The following is a 17,488-nucleotide window of genomic DNA, read 5'->3' on the forward strand; positions in this document are numbered from 1 at the left end:
ACTGTATGTGTGTTAGGGCCTGTGTATTTATGTGTGTGTCTACGTGTATAAGTGTTTGTGTGTTAGTATTTGTTTGTGTGTGTGTTTGTATATATGTGTGTGAATATGTTTGTATGTGTTAGTGTGTCTCTGTGAATGTGTTAGTATGTGTGAATATATATGTGTGTACGTGTTTAAGTGTGTGTGTGTTTATAGGTGTGTGTAATTATGTGTGTGTGTATATATATATGTGTGTGTGTGTCTCGTCACCAGCACTCCATCACATCCGTCCCTCCTCCTCCTCCTCCTCCGCTGCGCCTCCTTCAGCCATAACTGGTGTCATACCCCCGCTCCGCCGCTAGGGGGCTACAACCGGAGCTACCGACAGACAGCAGCGGAACAGGAGCTTTGTCGCCCGGGTAACTTCACCTGGCTCTCCCGCTTCCTTCAGCCTCCAGCGAGGGGAACACGGATCATCCCGAAGTGAACCACCAGCACCAGGAGCTCGACCCAGCGGGGACACTAGAGGACTTTACCCCGCATCGCCCGGTGGACCAGCCCGCCAGCTAGCTTTGTTACCACCGCGCATACGTAGTGTTAGCTTAGCCCGTTAGCCTGCTCCGCTAGCCCCGCGAGAAGAAGCAGAACAAGGCCGCGGAGCTGACCTCGCGTCCGGCTGTTACACACCCGGCACATCGGGGTCGCCCGCATCGCCCCTCGGACCGGAACCCCCTTCCTCACATAGAAGCGACCACACCCGGCACACGATGGCCTTGAAGCGGATCCACAAGGTAAGAAACACCGCGGCGTTAGCACGTTAGCTCCGGAGCTAGCCTCCCACAGGCGCTAGCTCCGGAGCGGCTGCCCGCTTGTTGGGAACCCGGCGGTGGAGCTTGGTGGCCGGGGGAATTCCCCTTGTCTTCCGCCCCGGAGGTAGTGCTAACACGCGGGGGACCACCACCCGGGGGATGGGGGTCTTCCACCCGGCTACAGGCGGGTGGAGACCCCGCTCGGGTCGGGCTTTGGGGGGGTGTTAGCCGGGGGAACATTAGCGGTTTCACTTTCCAGGCTCGACTCAGACGAGGCCTCGAGCATTGCCCAACACTTTGCTCCCTCTCTCTACACACACACACAGACAGACACACATCGTTAGTGTAGCCTCACGCTGGATTGTGTGTGTTTTCCACCCCAGTTGTGTTGTGAAATAATTCACACAACACAACTGACTACGACGTTACCGAAACTCATGAGTCATGATACCAGGGAAGAGGATCATGATTCGTGATACACTTCCTTGGTATGTGGTCGTAGCTCATTTGTGCCGAGCACGTCACAGTGTGTCCTATTACCCTAGCTCTATAACCCTAGCTCTTTAACCCTAGCCCTATAACCCTAGCTCTATAACCCTACAACCCTAGCCCTATAACCCTAGCTCTATAACCCTAGCCCTACACCCTAGCCCTATAACCCTAGCTCTATAACCCTAGCTCTTTAACTTTAGCTCTATAACCCTAACCCTATAACCCTAGCTCTATAACCCTAACCCTATAACCCTAGCTCTATAACCCTATAGCTCTATAACTCTAGCTCTAGAACCCTATAACCCTAACCAGCAGCTGAGAGGAGATGAGATCAACACCCGGACTGGGCTGTGAACTTCACCCCCCCTCTGTTGTTGACGTGAAGCTCTTCCACTGAACTTATGAAACAGTCAAGAAGAGCCCGGGTGGGGCAGTGGCGACCTAAAAATAACACTTCGAGTGTGTGTCTGTGTGTGTAGTGTGTGTGTGTGCACAGGTCTCATCTGCCTCCTCGGTCAGAGTTGATCTTGAAGTGGCAGCAGATCACAACACCAGCTGCAGTGGGGGTTGTTGGGAAATAAGCACACAACCTGTCATTTGACATTTCCTTCCTACTGATATTTACACCCAGATATGTTTTTAAAAAGCACTCCTAGTCCTCTTCCTCGTCTTCCTCGTTCCAGCACATGTATTTTTAAGATTTGTGTTGTTTCTCCTCTCAGAGGATTTCCCAGTGGTCTTAATTGGTGATTGATGTAAACCTCTTTCCATTACAGGAGCTCAATGACCTGGCTCGTGACCCCCCAGCACAGTGCTCGGCCGGCCCAGTGGGTGATGACAGTAAGTGCTGGAACTCAAATGTTTCCTCTAAACACTTTTAATCTGGTTTTTATTTAGTGTCTTTGTCGACATCTTGGTTTGATTTCCCTCAGTTGAGATGACGTCTTGTTTACATGTTGTTGTGTGACCAGGAGATCGTCATCCACAGACACACTTATCACTTAAGGAGAAAAGCAGCATCAGATTATCACATAGGAAAAGATGATACATTTCCACATTGGCAGATTGACAAGTGTAAAATAATTGGCTTACGCTTCTGTTTACGTGATCGACAGAAATGTGGCAGCTTATAAAGTTGCGTTATTGGCAGCTGAGCTTGATGTGAGCTGCCTTGCACAATATGATGATTGCTATTCAGAGGGGTGGAAACAATAAAGGAATTTTATTCTTTTAGACTTCAATGTTTTCATCAACACTAAAAAAAATCCCTGTTGGATGAAGGTCAGGTGCTGAAAATTGGTAAATGTTTGTGTTGAAATCTTCCCGAGCGCAGATCCATCTGTGACCTTTCTGTTTTAACTTTTGCTTTCTGTTCTCTGCAGTGTTTCACTGGCAAGCCACGATCATGGGACCTGTAAGTACCGACTTCCTGATAAACCAGTTGCTTTGTTTACTAATTTAAATCCACACAAATACTTATGTCTTTTTCCCTCCCCTCTCACAGATTGACAGTCCATATCAGGGAGGAGTTTTCTTCCTGACAATTCATTTCCCCACAGACTACCCCTTCAAACCCCCCAAGGTAAAGCACCTGACACAGGGTTTTCTTTGTCTTGCTCATAATGGCCGACGTATGTGCGGCGTCTAGAACTCGGGGGGTTAAAACTGTTTACGCTAAAACACAGGACAACTGCTTCAAAATCAATTGTCTGTGTTAACAATAACAACAACAGTGATACTGTCGGCGTCACCACCCCCATGAATTAGTAGCTGTCATTCCAGAAGATAATAGTCAGAGGCATCAGATGTCACCGCCTTGTTTCCAGGAATGACACCTGGGGAGTGGGTGTGTCATTCGGCCTGATCTGACTTCCCCTCACTGACGTGTGTGTGTGTGTTTCTTTGTTTTCTGTTTTTCAGGTTGCATTTACAACAAGAATTTACCACCCAAATATTAACAGTAACGGCAGTATCTGTCTGGATATTCTCAGATCACAGTGGTCTCCTGCACTTACTATTTCTAAAGGTATGGATCATCAACCGAGACACAATGAGCTCCTCACCGCAACTTTTTCAGCAATCATGGTGGATTAATAATTTAGTTTTTGATGGACACATAATGAGGGATCACAACACAAGACCATAGGTTAACCAACATAACAACACAACTGCCAGAGTAATAACCTTTAGTTTGGTTTTACTGTTGAAGCCGAGTTTAAGGAGTCGATACAGCTTCTACACACAAGACAAAACACAAAAGATCATAAAAGTAGTCATATCATTTGAATATGTTTTTTAATCGCACACGGACTTTGGCAGGTGTTTTATTTCCTTTAAAGCTTACACTACCTTTGTGTATTTGTGCTTCTCATTATTTATTTTTATACTACACAGTAACAGAATAAGCTTCATTACACATGGTTTAGTTATTCAAAATGTGGACGGCAAACAACTTGTATTAGATAACTACAATATTTAAATAATAATCAGTCTTAACGTGTGTTTTCTATTTCTCTTAGTTCTTCTCTCCATTTGCTCACTCCTATGTGACCCAAACCCTGACGACCCACTAGTGCCAGAGATCGCACGAATCTACAAAACAGATAGTCAGAAGTAAGTGTGTATTTATATATATTTGTAAATCTATCCTCTGCCAATATGAATATTCAAATCTGTCCCCCAGCCCTGCTGTACATATGTTATGCTGCATTATCCACAATAAGTTCCACTTTGAAAGAGCTACTTGATGAAGATGGACTTGTACACAGGCTCAGTGTGTAACCTAGTCTCACTCTCGTCAGGTACAATAAATTAGCTCAGGAGTGGACGGCGAAGTATGCCATGCTTTAGGGTGAGGCCCCGCTGCATCTTGGGTAGTGCAGTTGGAGTGGTTGGTTGTGTTTTTGGTGCTCTGGTCTGACTGGCATAACCAGAGGCTCGAGATCTCTGTTATGCAGAAAGCTACGGCAGTTTCCGATTTCGTGGTTGTACTAATCTCAGGTGTGTTGCTATAAATAATCTCTAAGTCAGACCACAGGGGAAAAGGTCTCGTGAGGATTCTGGGTTATCACTAATACAGGCCTTTTAGCATCTGTGTGATCGGATTGGTTGAAGTCTGTCAATGCACAAAAGCTTTGATAGAATTAGACGCAAAAGAGTAGATTTATAATTGAAACAGTTCTAAATACTAATGGGATATCGTCCTTATGAACAAAATGTGGCCTGGAAATCTACCTAATCCTTGTATGACCCTTACAACCTACGTAGTCACTTTCATGTAAATTTCAACAGATATTTAAAGCAAAACTTGTGACCACATCTTCCAGAAAACTTTGTTTCTGACCATTTAACATCATAAGACGAGTTTAAAAGAATAAAATCAACATGACCTGAGATGAGCTTCAGTCGGGCGATCATCTCAGGTCATTGGTCTCCTTTTAATTTACAGTCAGTGTTGCAAGGTGACGCAGTTGTCAGCAGGGACCTTTGTAAAAGTATCGGCCGTGCACTTCAGGACACGCCTATGGTCGGCTGCCAACACAAGCTGCATTCATGAGCAGTGATGAGGAACTGCAGACGAGCAGAGGAAGAATAATACGAGCCGGGGTTCCAAACACAGATTTTCAGACTCAAGGCAAAAACGTTTAAATAAACATTTGTCATAAATAGAAAACTTTCAACAATCCACACAGAAGCTGAGATTAGAGCTAGAAATGAGTTGAGCTGATGTTGGTCAGCTACAGTCCTCAGCTACTTAATGACTCCCTGTGTTTGTGAAAAATTGAAAACGTTTTATTAAGGATTTTTTTCATCTGGACCGTTTTGTTTTCGAGTGTCTGCAGATAAATTGGCTTCATTTGACAATGAACACTGAAGGAATCCTAACAAAAATCCAATGGCAGAGAGTTTTTCCACAAGGACAAAAAACTAAACATGAATTATGACCTAGCGACTGTTTCATATCTGCCAGTCATCTAATCAGCACATTTCTGCAACTATGCCAACATAACTGAGAGTACAAAGTTTAATATCTGGTAGTTGAGGTGTCTTCACTTAAACAAATCAGGAGTCAAAGGAGCAACTGAACCAAATCAATGCTGCCTCTTCTAGTAAAACAAATGAAATGGGATAAAAGCTTTAACACCAGTGTCTTTTCCCTAATATGAATAAATGTATAATTATCCCCTTTTCTAGTCTGATTAACATCGACCAAGCCAATAATCAGATTATTTGAAAACCCGGGTTTTGTGTCTGTGCATGTTCATGTCGCCACTAACTCTTGCATGAAGAGGTTTGGGTCTGACAAAGATTCGAGGTATTGGTGTGAAAGCATAAAGACATTTTAATAATCAGAAACCCATGCATGACGTGTCCAGTAAACTTGTGCGGTCTCTGCTTGCCTGGATGTTTTTTTAAAAAGCACTTTGCTCCGATGCATGTGGCAAAGTAAAACCTGTCTGAATTATAGGCTTGAGAGTTTCTAATTCCCCCTCTGGTTTCCCTCTCCTTGCAGATACACCAGAATGGCAAAAGAATGGACAACCAAATACGCAATGTGATGGCATCGTCCTTGAAGCTGGTGGAAAATGTGGTCGCTGATTCAAACTTAAAATTCCAGGATTCTGTTTTCTTCTTTTTCACTTTTTTTGTTAATCAGAGCATTTTACCCTCCTTTCCTTTCCCCCTTCCCCCCCCACCTGCGTGCTCATAAGAAGATAGTGTTTTCTCTCTAGGACACATGCCAGTTTCTGTGAGGTTTCAATTCCCATTTTGTACGGATTTAAAAAAAACAAAAACAACAAAAAAAATCACCGTGGTTCAGAACACTCAGCTTGAGCATGCACCAGTACGAGTTCTTCAACCCAGATTTGGTGATGGTAGTCATTTACTCTGCACATACACGTAGTAGAATCTGATGCAACTGGTCTCGCGTTTCTAGAAAAGCTGCAACGTAACAAATTATGCTTTTCAAGGTTTCAGATTGGCAACAAAAAAACAACAATCTGTCTGCGATTATGTGAAAGTGATCAAATCTGAAACGGGGAATGCCTTCTCTCTGAAAGACGAGTGAAACTGGTCGGTGGCTCCTGGACCGGTGTGACGTCAGTGGGCTCTTCTGATCATTAGCACAGGGATTTATTACCTGAGGAAAGAAGTGTATCTGATTCCACTACCAGTGTGTGTACAGAGAAGCACAGCAGTATATATCAATGTTAAGGAAACAAAATATAAGGACTTCAATGTTGTATTTTATGCATGTTAATAAAGGTAGGCTATTATATCTGATGTTTCTGCAAATTAAGTGGATTGTAAGGCTGAACAGTTGGAAAAAATTTGGTTCCCCTCAAAGGCGTTCTATTTCTTTTTGTTATTTAGAAGCCAGTAGATGAGCAATTAGTTTTTAATGCCCACTTGAACACTGTCTTCTTGTAGCCCTAAAATACTGACGCAAAGCTGATGGTTGATAATCAACTTGTGGCTCTATTTCTTTTTAGTTTTCCCTTCAATAAAGTTACTTAAACCATAAAGAGAACAGAGTTGTTTTGCGTTTCATTTAAAAGAAGAATGTTTTAAGTTTGTGTTTTTTATCATGTTTTCATCCGTGTATAAAAAGATCAAATGTCTGTTTTGTTAAATCTGCTGTTCCTGGAAAACGGGTGAAATCTCTTATTTTGCTCGAGTGGTCACGATAATTTTATTTATCAATAGAAAACTTATTTGGGGTCAGTGAATGGTTGATTTTTGCTTCAGAAAAATGTGATGTTTTTCAGAGGTTATGTTTTAACCTGGTCTGTTTCTCTGTTGGTTCACGTGCCAGCAAGATATCACAAAACTACAGAACTGAATTTTGCTGAACTTTGTGAAGGGACCAGGCCTTGAAAGAACACATTCAATTTAATGGGCAGATCAGGAATGTTTCTTTTTAATATTGGACAGAAATTACAGGAAAAGTCGAACATCAGTAAAGACAAAGCAATGACAGGCGTTCATTGACCTTTGACCAGGTTCAAATAAAACAGGAAAATATTTATTAACAACAGCGATGGATTAATGTCCCTTACAACAGAAAATCTAAAAATGAAAATGTGACAATTTGGTTAATGTTTCTTGGTACAATGCACAGATCTTGAACCCCAAAGAAAATCAAACACATTAAATAGGCTGATATGAGTGTATTTATTAGATTTGAATAGTCTGAGAAACCTACAACTACTGCTCATGTGTAGTTTACCTTTCAGATAATGTTGATTCATAAGCTAAAAACTGCTTTGATGCGTCTCTAAAATAAAACTTAATTTTTATCAGATTTTACAATGACAACTATATGTGTATGTGGAGCCATGCGCTGTATTGAGGGTCCCTATAGTTATTGAATATAGGAAAGTTGTATATGTACTTGTGTTGAAGACTAGCTCGGGTACATCACGGTTTCCAATGACAACCACTATTTTTATGTCACATTATGGCAGTTTAAATATAAATATGAATTTAATTATATTTTCTGGTTAACACATAAAAGTATATATCATTTGATTGGGACAAAGAAAAATTAAAATAAACCTTCGCGCCAGACGTGTCCCTCGTGTTTGAACTCTGATCATGTGACCTACAGAGAGGAGTCACATGACCACACACGGAAGTGCTCCCTCAGGCAGCGAACGCAACAAAAACAAACCTCTCTCGCTTTTCCTCTTTTGTTTGTGTGTTTTATTTCACGTACGATGTGGACAACGGAGCCGGGACTATGACTGCGTGGGGGGGGAAGTGTCCTCGGGCTCTCGGTGTGTTGTTGTGTCTGTTTGTCGGAGTTGTGTCCGGATGTTCTCCGGAGTCTCTGAGTCTGGACGGGAAGTGGAGTCTGTCCAACTCCAACAGGTCAGTGTCCCTGGCTGCTCAGGTGCCCGGATGTGTCCACTCGGCTCTGCAGCAGCAGGGACTCATCCAGGTAGGAACCAAACAATCAGTCAATTAATTAATCAATCAATCAATCAGTCAGTCAATCAATCAATCAGTTAATCAATCAATCAATCAATCATCAACCAATCAATCAGTCAATCAATCAAACAACCAGTCAATTAATCAGTCAATCAATCAATCAGTTAATAAATCAGTTAATCAATCAATTAATCAATCATCAACCAATCAATCAATCAAACAACCAGTCAATCATCAACCAATCAATCAAAAAACAATCAATCAATTAATTAGTCAATGCATTCTAATTGAGTTGATTGCATCATTTAGATTTTACAACATGAGTTACTTGAATCTTAATTTCAGTTTGACTTTTGATGCCGACTTAACATGAAATCTATTATAGTTGCAGCAGTTCTATTATCTATTAATCTATTATAGTTGCGGCAGTTGCATCGATTATTGATCTGTGTGTGTGTGTGTGCGAGTGTGAGTGTGTGTGTTGTGTAGACCTAAATCTGTTTACACAGTCACATTATGGGGACGTGTCTTCCTTATGGGGACATGAAGCAAGTGTACATCACTGAATTTAGAGGTGAAGACGTGTTTTTAGGGTTAATTTGAAGGGGAAGGTTAATATAAATTCTTATCTGAACTGTGGTTCAGATGCTAAGGTTCAGATAAGTCTCCAGTGTGTGTGTGTTAGAGAGAGAGAGAGCGATTTGGTGGTAAATGGATGCAAAAAACTGCACCTATTTAATATATCATAATAAATAATACCTATTCTCACCAGATTTTAGGTTCTATTCCATGCTACATAAAAAAAATGATTCCTGTCAGTTTAACCCTTTCCCCATTTCTTCAGGATCCATATTTTAGGTTCAATGATGTGACTTATCGGTGGATTGCTTTAGAAAACTGGACGTACACGACTGCATTCAACGTGTCGGCCCGAGTGAGGTCAGTGTGACCTTTTATCTTAATGTTTAAACATATTTTCTGTTTCCTGATCCGGACTCACATGTGTCTCTCTGCTCGAACAGGAACAAACAGAAGGTCCTGCTCTCCTTCGACGGCGTGGACACCGTGGCATCGATCCGGCTGAACGGCGTCGCAGTGGGCAGCACGGACAACATGTTCCGCAGATACGTAAGTTGAAAATGAAAAGTCTCAGTACTGTCAACACATTCCTTCCTCTGGTGTGAATCAGTGTCACCTGTTGTCTGATCTGCAGGACTTCTCGGTCAGAGACCTGCTGAGGGACGGGGTTAATGTGCTGGAGGTCGGGTTAATGTCTCCGGTTCTTTACGCCTCTGAGCGGAGGGAAGCTCACTCTGCCTACCGGGTTCCTCCCGAGTGTCCTTCAGACGTTCAGAAGGGAGAGTGTCACGTCAACTTTATCAGGAAAGTACGTACGTTGTGCAGTTTTCTACCTTCGTGGTTTATTTTTTATTTTTTTACATATATGTTTATTAGTTTTCTAACAGGTAATACAACACAAAACAAAACAAAAACAAGACAAACATTTGGCTCACACACATATTCAAATCCATACAGTCAGAAGATTCAGGGGTCACGTCCTATACAAGTAAGAAAAAATGTAAAACAGATAAGTAAAATAAAAGTATACAGAAATAAAAGTAAATCAATTAAATGGTAAAACAGAGTGCCTCTTTTGAGCCAGAGCATTCTGAGCTATGATACAAGCCCTCTTGTGAGAATGGTGGAAACATTCAGATCAACATATGACAGAAAGGGTTCCCATGACCTTCGTGGGTTTTTCTAAACTAATAAAACAGAAAAAAGGATATTACTGGTGCAAAAATGAGGATTATCTTGATCTCCTGAATGCCGTAATAGTTTTTTTTATTTTAATAAATGAACAAAACAAAGTCTCCTACACTGTTTATATGACTGTGCAGCTTCATATTCCGTGTTGTGTTGCAGGAGCAAAGCTCTTTCAGCTGGGACTGGGGCCCGTCCTTCCCGACCATGGGACTGTGGAAGGGCGTTTGTGTGGAGGCGTTTGACGTCCTGCAGCTCGTCCAGGTTTCCTCTGTCCCTCTGTACAGTACGTCCATTATCACAACTGCATTATCTCGACCTTTTTATCAATTAAAGAACACCGAAGCGTAATATAGCTAAAATGAGGGGTTGGTTCTTTCACATACAGAGGATTAAGTCGACAAATTCCTGAAAACCTTAACTACGCCCGCCGTCCGGCCTAAAATAGATAAACCGACACCTTTCAAAATGTTCTCTCTCCTCGCGCTGCTCTTTCTCAGCTGAGTTTACATGAATTGGATTAATAATGTAATTTCTGTCTTTATCTTGATGATCTGTTGGTGTCTCCAGACTCCGGCCTCTCTCAGTGGAGCGTCCAGGTTGAGCTTCTTGTCGACGCAGTTCAGACAACGAACGGACAAGTTTCTCTCTCCATCCCTGAGCTGGACTCGGAGCAAAGCTTCCAGACACAGTTTATCTCTGGAAAGACCAAGAACATCTTCATCTTACACATAAACACGGTAAGTTGGACAGGAAATTACCTCAATAATGATAACTCTTTGTGTGTAAATGAAGGTCATATTTCTGTGAGTGTGTTATTGCCTGAAGCATGTTGATGGTGCCGAGGATTTAAGAATGTTTTCTACTTCCAGAGCCGTGAGGTGAAGCTGTGGTGGCCCCACACACACGGGGACCAGCCCTGTTACCAGCTCAGTGTCCGAGGATCTCAGGATGGACTTCTGATCCTGAATACAAAGTCCAAGGTCAGAGCTCGTTACTCGTTACGCTGTAAATTCATACAGGTTGCAGGGTCTCCTCTACTTCCTCTAATGGGAGGAAATGGAGATGTGTCAGTCTATGGGCTCAACCATTATAGATTGCTATGACAGAGGAGTTAAAAGTGATTTAGAGACTGAATTCATTGTTATAAAATCACAACACCTTTGTGTCACTGACGCTGTAGAGGAAGTGATGTGCACTCCAGTGGGTTTAATGTGTTTATTGCCTTTTATGTGTTTTATGTGTTTAGGCCATAAGACTTTTAAACTCCTCTGAACTGCAATAACTCTGCATATTTGCACTATTGCACATAATTGCACTATTGTTGTTCTATTCTTCTCTTCAGCTGTATATATTTATATTTAGATATATATATTTTATTTATCTATTTTATACTATTTCAATTTCAATTTTTTTGGTTGTAATTACTTGAGCATTGCTAGAAGAGAGCCTGTGACTCAAGCATTTCATTGCCAGCGACTGCTTAATGTTATTGTTGTGCATAATATAAATATAATAGCATAATAATAAAAATCTTGAATCTTGAATCTTCCTGCAGGTTTCTTTTCGAACAGTGGAACTCATCCAGGAGCCAGTCGTCGGGTCTCCAGGTCTGAGTTTCTATTTCCGAATCAACGGGAGACCAATTTTCCTCAAAGGCTCCAACTGGATCCCGGCTCACTCCTTCCAGGACCAGATCTCCCCCGATGTGTGAGTCTTACTTTGAAAAGCTTCTCCGCTTGTTTGTGCGGATTATTTTCTGACTTTGAATCACAGGACAAAATCCTGTTTCTCTACTTTGACCTTCCTGATTGTTTTGAATTTTCTCTTTGTTTGTTTTGCAGCGTCAGGAACTTGTTGCAGTCGGCAGTCGACGCCAACATGAACACGCTCAGGGTGTGGGGGGGAGGAGTCTATGAACAGGATCTTTTCTACAGTGTCTGCGATGAACTTGGAATCATGGTACCCGCTCTCATCCTCTGGTGACTTCAATTCTGAAATTATAACATCATCATCTTCTCTCGTTCCCTTGACTGACTGATGTTGATAGAGAAATAATAATCTTTTTATTGTCTTTTTATTGTCTTCTAAAATCTTCCATAAATGCATTTCCTCCCCGAGCATCACTGTTGCATGTCCTTTACTCACAAATTGACTTGTTTACCATATTCCAGTGAGATTTTGGTTTCGCTCTGTGACTCATGAACATATTGTAGAGCAGATTGAAGCTCACAGTGTTTAAATATGCGTCTTTAGATCTGGCAGGACTTCATGTTCGCCTGCGCCATGTATCCAACTGAGGACGACTTCATCCAGACAGTCAGAGAAGAGGTCGTCCAGCAGGTGAGGGACGGTTTCATTCCTTAATATTATTTATCATGGTTCAGAAAATGTGGAATATCTGGAAACTGTAGAGACATGCGTGTGAAAATTACACCGATAAATAAACACAACATATCGGGATCAGTTTACTGTGTCTTTAATCAACACTGTGTAACTTTTACTGAGCAACAGCGCCCCCTGCAGCCACACATGGTGACTTATCCTGTCGGGCTCCGTGTCCAAGTGATGGAGTGGTTTTAATGAAGGGAAAAACAAAGTCTATCACTGTGTTGAGTTGTTGTGAAGCCCAGCTCTCTGGAACACAACTGAAGTGGTGGATATTACCCATGATCCTCTGCTTCCTGAGCCAGAAGAGCTGCAGCTGTAACAAATCCACCAAACTCGGTTTAGAATTCTTCATATTTTAATAGTTTCCTGCTGAATATTAAAGATAATCTCTGGTTTTTAATAACTTCTAAGTCTTTTTAATTGATCTTCAGTCCAGCTTCACTCTTCAACTTGCTGGAGATGATTCTGCTTCTGTCAAAATGTTTTTTGATATGAAAATTCAAGCAAATAGGCTCCAGACATTTTCCATAGTTTTCCTTTTCTCATACACGGAACACAACAGGAGATTTTCCGAGTCCGACCCGTTCACAACAACAGTGAAATGTCTGGAACATTCAGATTCTGACATTTGCGTTCTCACGTAAAGTCACTTTTCTCCTTATACCAAGTCGGTGAACCATCAAACTCATTTTAAGCTGATAATCTAAATGTCACCCGACTTTGAATCTGTACAATCAAATTAAATACTTTGAGTTTTGTCTTATTCTAACTCACCAGCTTCGACGCCTCAAGTCTCACCCCTCGATAATCATCTGGAGCGGTAACAATGAGAACGAAGCGGCTCTGGCCACAGACTGGTTCAGTATCCCGGCGTCCCAGAGGCCCACGTACACCAGAGACTATGTGACGCTGTACGTCAACAATATAAGGAAGATTGTGCAAGAAGTGAGTGACCAGTCTTTAAGATGTTCCAGATTGACGTGTAACCATTCCTTCTCAGCCATCTTCCTTCTATAAGTCCTTAAAGCCAGTTCTCTCCTGCAGGAGGACCAGAGTCGCCCGTTTCTCGTGTCCAGTCCGACGAACGGAGCTGAGTCAGAGCAGGAGGGCTGGGTGGCAGCGGATCCATATGACCCGCACTACGGGGACACGCATTTCTACAGCTACCTCCTTGACTGCTGGGATTGGCGGACTTTCCCTCGAACTCGTTTCGCCTCTGAGTACGGTTTCCAGTCCTGGCCCTCCTTCTCCACTCTGCAGCCGGTTAGTGAACACACCTTCCAGCTGGGTTTTGTTTTTCCTGGGCTCTATAAATGGACTTTTGACTCTTCTTGTGATCCTTAAGGTTTCCGTGGAAGAAGACTGGAGCTACGACAGTGACTTCACTTCCCATCGTCAGCATCACGGGGACGGGAACCAGCAGATGTTACTGCAGGCGGCTTTTCACTTCCACCTGCCCAACGCCACTGATCCCCTGAGAAGATTCACCGACACTCTGTACATTTCTCAGGTGAAACTCACAAAACACAAAGTTTGTTGTGCATTTTCTTTCTAATTTCACGAATGTACCGTACCCTGCAGTATATGAAGTCAATTGTTTTAGCCTCACTTTACCAGTCACAATATGAGATTGTGGTTTAAACATTAACAGCAATTGTAAAATTATAATATGGTTTTACATGATTTCTAAATGGGCCATAATCATGTCATCATTCATTTAGTTTTGTTTTCAACCCTGTTTACATGTGGTGATGATCCTGAGTCTTTTGCAGGTCACGCAGGCTCAGTGTGTGAAGACTCAGACGGAGTTTTATCGCCGGAGTCGGACCGAGATCGTTGAGGGCAAAGGTCAAACCATGGGCGCCCTCTACTGGCAGCTCAATGACATCTGGCAGGGGCCTTCCTGGTCATCAATCGGTGAGTGAGCAGATACTCCGAAACGCAGAAACTACATTGTACATCACATTATGGATAATTAGATTAGAGGTCAGTGTCTGGGAAATACTTACATATCATTCCCTTTATTGTTCCTGTGTGCAGAGTTTGGTGGGAAGTGGAAAATGCTTCATTATTTTGCTCAGAGCTTCTTCGCCCCCGTGCTTCCGGTTGGTTTCGAGGACGCAGACTCACTGTTCATCTACGCCGTCTCCGACCTGAGTCACGACCTGAAGCTCAGGGCGGTGGTAAGTGTGTTCTATCGTTAACTGTATCTGTATATGTTATTTCGCTTTTTAACTCGTTGCTTTCTTCTTCTGTGGCTCAGGTGAGCGTGTTCTCCTGGGCTCGTCCAGATCCTGTGTGCACGCTGCAGTCCGACCCGCTCCTGGTCCCCGGAGGCAGCGCCGTGGCAGTGTTTAAACAGCCCGTCGCCGCCCTGCTGGCAGGATGCGGACGCTGCACCCGGACCACCTGCCTGCTCACCTTCCACCTGGAGGACGGCAGCGGCCGGCAGGGTCCCACCAACCACCACTTCCTGTGCTCCCCCAAAGACGCTGAGGGACTCCAGAGACCCAACATCACAGTGAGTCACAAATATTCATTAAAGCCACAGAACAATGAAGAAGAACATCACTTGGAATTGAGGAAACATGCACGTAAATGACATTGGTCCAAAGCTTTGCGTCTCTTCCTGCAGGCCAAAGTGCAGGAGGCGGAGTCAGCCCTCGTCATCACCCTCCACTCTTCCTCCGTGGCTCCTTTTGTGTGGCTCGACGTGGGAAACATCCCCGGACGCTTCAGCTCCAACGGCTTCCTGATGGCTTCTGGGAACATGACGGTGACTTTCTATGCGTGGCGTCCGACCAGCGTCGCAGAACTCTCCAGATCCCTCAGCGTCACGTCTTTAACTGACGTGTACTGATCCACGAGCAGCGAGCGAGCACGTGGAGGTCGGACAAAACAGTCAGACACAGGAATGAAATGTCAAAGAACCTAAACTGATGCCTGAGGCGACTGGAGGGTTCCTGAAGAAGCAGGAGATCAAGTATCAAACCTTTCAGTGCTTTATAAAACATTCTGAAGTCAGTTCTTCGACAGACAGATCTGAGAATATGATCCACTGTCTTTTGTATTCGTGACAACTCACCAGCAGCTTTTTGAATCAGCTGCAGCGGTTTTTGTTGATTTATTTTTGCTGCTGTGGACATGAAACGTTATCTTGACTGAGCTTTATTTCCTTTTATTCGTTTTACATTTTTGCACGACTCAGATAATTAACAGAGAAACCATCCAAGAAATGTTTTGTTTTGTGTCTCTCCTTAATTTAGATCCTTTTCAGATGTTGTTGCTTTTGACATTCAAGTCCTTTTCTGCTCAGTCGGTGCTTTTCATAGAAATATTTTAAATAATAAACACATGTTGCTCAAAAACAGTAACGACTCCATTGTATTGTAAACAGCATCTTGTGTGAATGATTATTTTCATCACTTGTCGATTGATTCGTTTTTCATTTATCTGTTTTAACAGTTAAACATCTTAAAGCCACAGATTGACTGATAACTTTGTTTGAGTTGAACAGTGAGTTTTCTTTTCCTCTCTGTTTCGATTGACTCATCATTTAATCCCTTCAGTCCCTTTGTTGTATCATCATGTAGATTCTATTGAAACTGTTGATAAAAATGGTGAAATCTGACAACGTGTATTTGCCTATAGCCTACTTAAGTTTAATTTTAAGGTACTTGAGTATTTAAGTATATGAAACTCCTTCAGAGTCAAATATTGTACATTTTACTGCACTGCATTAATTAATTAGTTACATTGTAGATGAGGTTTCTTCCGACCTCCCGATTTTCAACCAGTTTCTAAAATATGATGCATTTCCAGCCGACTGTTCATAGAGCAGTTACAATGAGCTCCACTTTCACCGGCTACATCATCAGAGATTAGCACTTTCTGATAAAGGTTTTATCAGATGTAGTTAAACGGGCTTTTCTGATCATTAATCAGTCACTAATACCTAATGCAGACCTGTTAACCATTAATGAGAACAACCTTTGGAAGACTTGGCTGAACGAAATCTTCCTGCTGCATCGTTCTTTAATTCATGGACCTAAATCCGGACTGTTCACCCACGTAGCTTCTGCTACATGTCATCATGACCACAATCCATTTATTAACTGATTGTTTACAAGTGATGCAATGTGTTCAAGCCGTTTATCAACTGTACACACATGGGATAATATAAAAGTATAGAAAGTTATAAAGGGAAATCAAGATAAAGGTCAAGGTAACTTTAATATCCCACGAGGGGAAAATCATGTGGTCACACACACACACACACACACACACACACACACACACACACACACACACACACACACACACACACACACACACACACCTGAAGCAATAACCTACAATATAAAAGGTGCAAAAAGACATCGTCTCAAGTCAGATGTACAATCTGTATATAACATAAACAGCAGCATATTTATTATACAATCTAAATGTTCATCCCAATAAATCACATCCAATATTATGTCAAATCTACCTCATAAAGCCTCATGTACGATACATTCATAAATGTTACATACATTTCCACATTAAAGGTATTTAGGAAATAGATACAACTGTGATAATAAAAAAGTATAAAGGTTTAAAGCTATAAAGGGAAATGTTAAACAAAGTCATGTTAGTATTTAAAAGTATAAAAGGAGACATTTATATATAGAAAAATAAGGCATCATTCAGTGGTATTAATTGTCTTTGATTAGTAAATGATCTTATTGGTGAATCCGTCCCTGGAAACAAACCCTGCAGCTGAAGCAGTGATTTTAAGACCCTTTGCTTTGTTTGTCCTGCAGTGACCAGCAGCGGCCACCAGGCGACGTCACGGACCTTTAAATTACACACAGGGGTTTCACATGTACTGATCTTCATGCTTGTGTGTGTGGGTGTGTGTGTGTTTTCTAACTTCCAGCTGTGTCCCACTTGACCAAAGGGACGCACATCTGCATCTGCGCTGCACATCTGCATGCTTTCTGCACACACTCTCCCATGCACATGCGTGTTAGTGTCTCTGTGTGTGTGTGTTTGTGTGTGTGTGTGTGCATAGAAACTGAGAGTGCACGCGGTTTGTCCCCTCCATGTTGTTTCCCCCCCCCCCCTCCCACCCCCTC

At 42.4% G+C, this 17,488-nt stretch overlaps 2 protein-coding genes across 3 annotated transcripts; both read left to right on the forward strand.

The window, feature by feature from the left end:
• Positions 1-319: 319 nt before the first annotated feature.
• Positions 320-6,813, forward strand: LOC133015849 (ubiquitin-conjugating enzyme E2 D2-like). Of its 2 annotated transcripts, none has more exons than XM_061083126.1 (7): positions 320-770; positions 2,057-2,120; positions 2,663-2,694; positions 2,785-2,862; positions 3,201-3,306; positions 3,800-3,893; positions 4,067-5,519. In XM_061083126.1, exons 1-7 carry the CDS (start codon positions 747-749, stop codon positions 4,128-4,130), a joined length of 462 nt encoding a protein of 153 aa, XP_060939109.1. In that variant the 5' UTR covers positions 320-746; the 3' UTR covers positions 4,131-5,519. The 2 variants fall into 2 exon arrangements, with proteins under 2 accessions (XP_060939109.1, XP_060939108.1); XM_061083125.1 differs by lacking the exon at positions 4,067-5,519 and adding an exon at positions 5,794-6,813 and having other exon boundaries at positions 322-770.
• Positions 6,814-7,928: 1,115 nt separating this feature from the next.
• Positions 7,929-15,945, forward strand: manba (mannosidase, beta A, lysosomal). Its single transcript, XM_061083123.1, has 17 exons — positions 7,929-8,226; positions 9,061-9,155; positions 9,239-9,344; positions 9,430-9,603; positions 10,143-10,266; positions 10,551-10,720; positions 10,853-10,963; positions 11,539-11,690; positions 11,825-11,942; positions 12,237-12,323; positions 13,149-13,316; positions 13,416-13,634; positions 13,717-13,881; positions 14,144-14,288; positions 14,412-14,554; positions 14,635-14,892; positions 15,007-15,945. The coding sequence occupies exons 1-17, from the start codon at positions 8,026-8,028 to the stop codon at positions 15,229-15,231; spliced, it is 2,661 nt and encodes an 886-aa protein (XP_060939106.1). The 5' UTR covers positions 7,929-8,025; the 3' UTR covers positions 15,232-15,945.
• Positions 15,946-17,488: the final 1,543 nt, after the last annotated feature.

This window comes from Limanda limanda, chromosome 12, assembly GCF_963576545.1.
Source record: "Limanda limanda chromosome 12, fLimLim1.1, whole genome shotgun sequence".
In the NCBI taxonomy this organism is placed as follows: Eukaryota; Metazoa; Chordata; class Actinopteri; order Pleuronectiformes; family Pleuronectidae; genus Limanda; species Limanda limanda.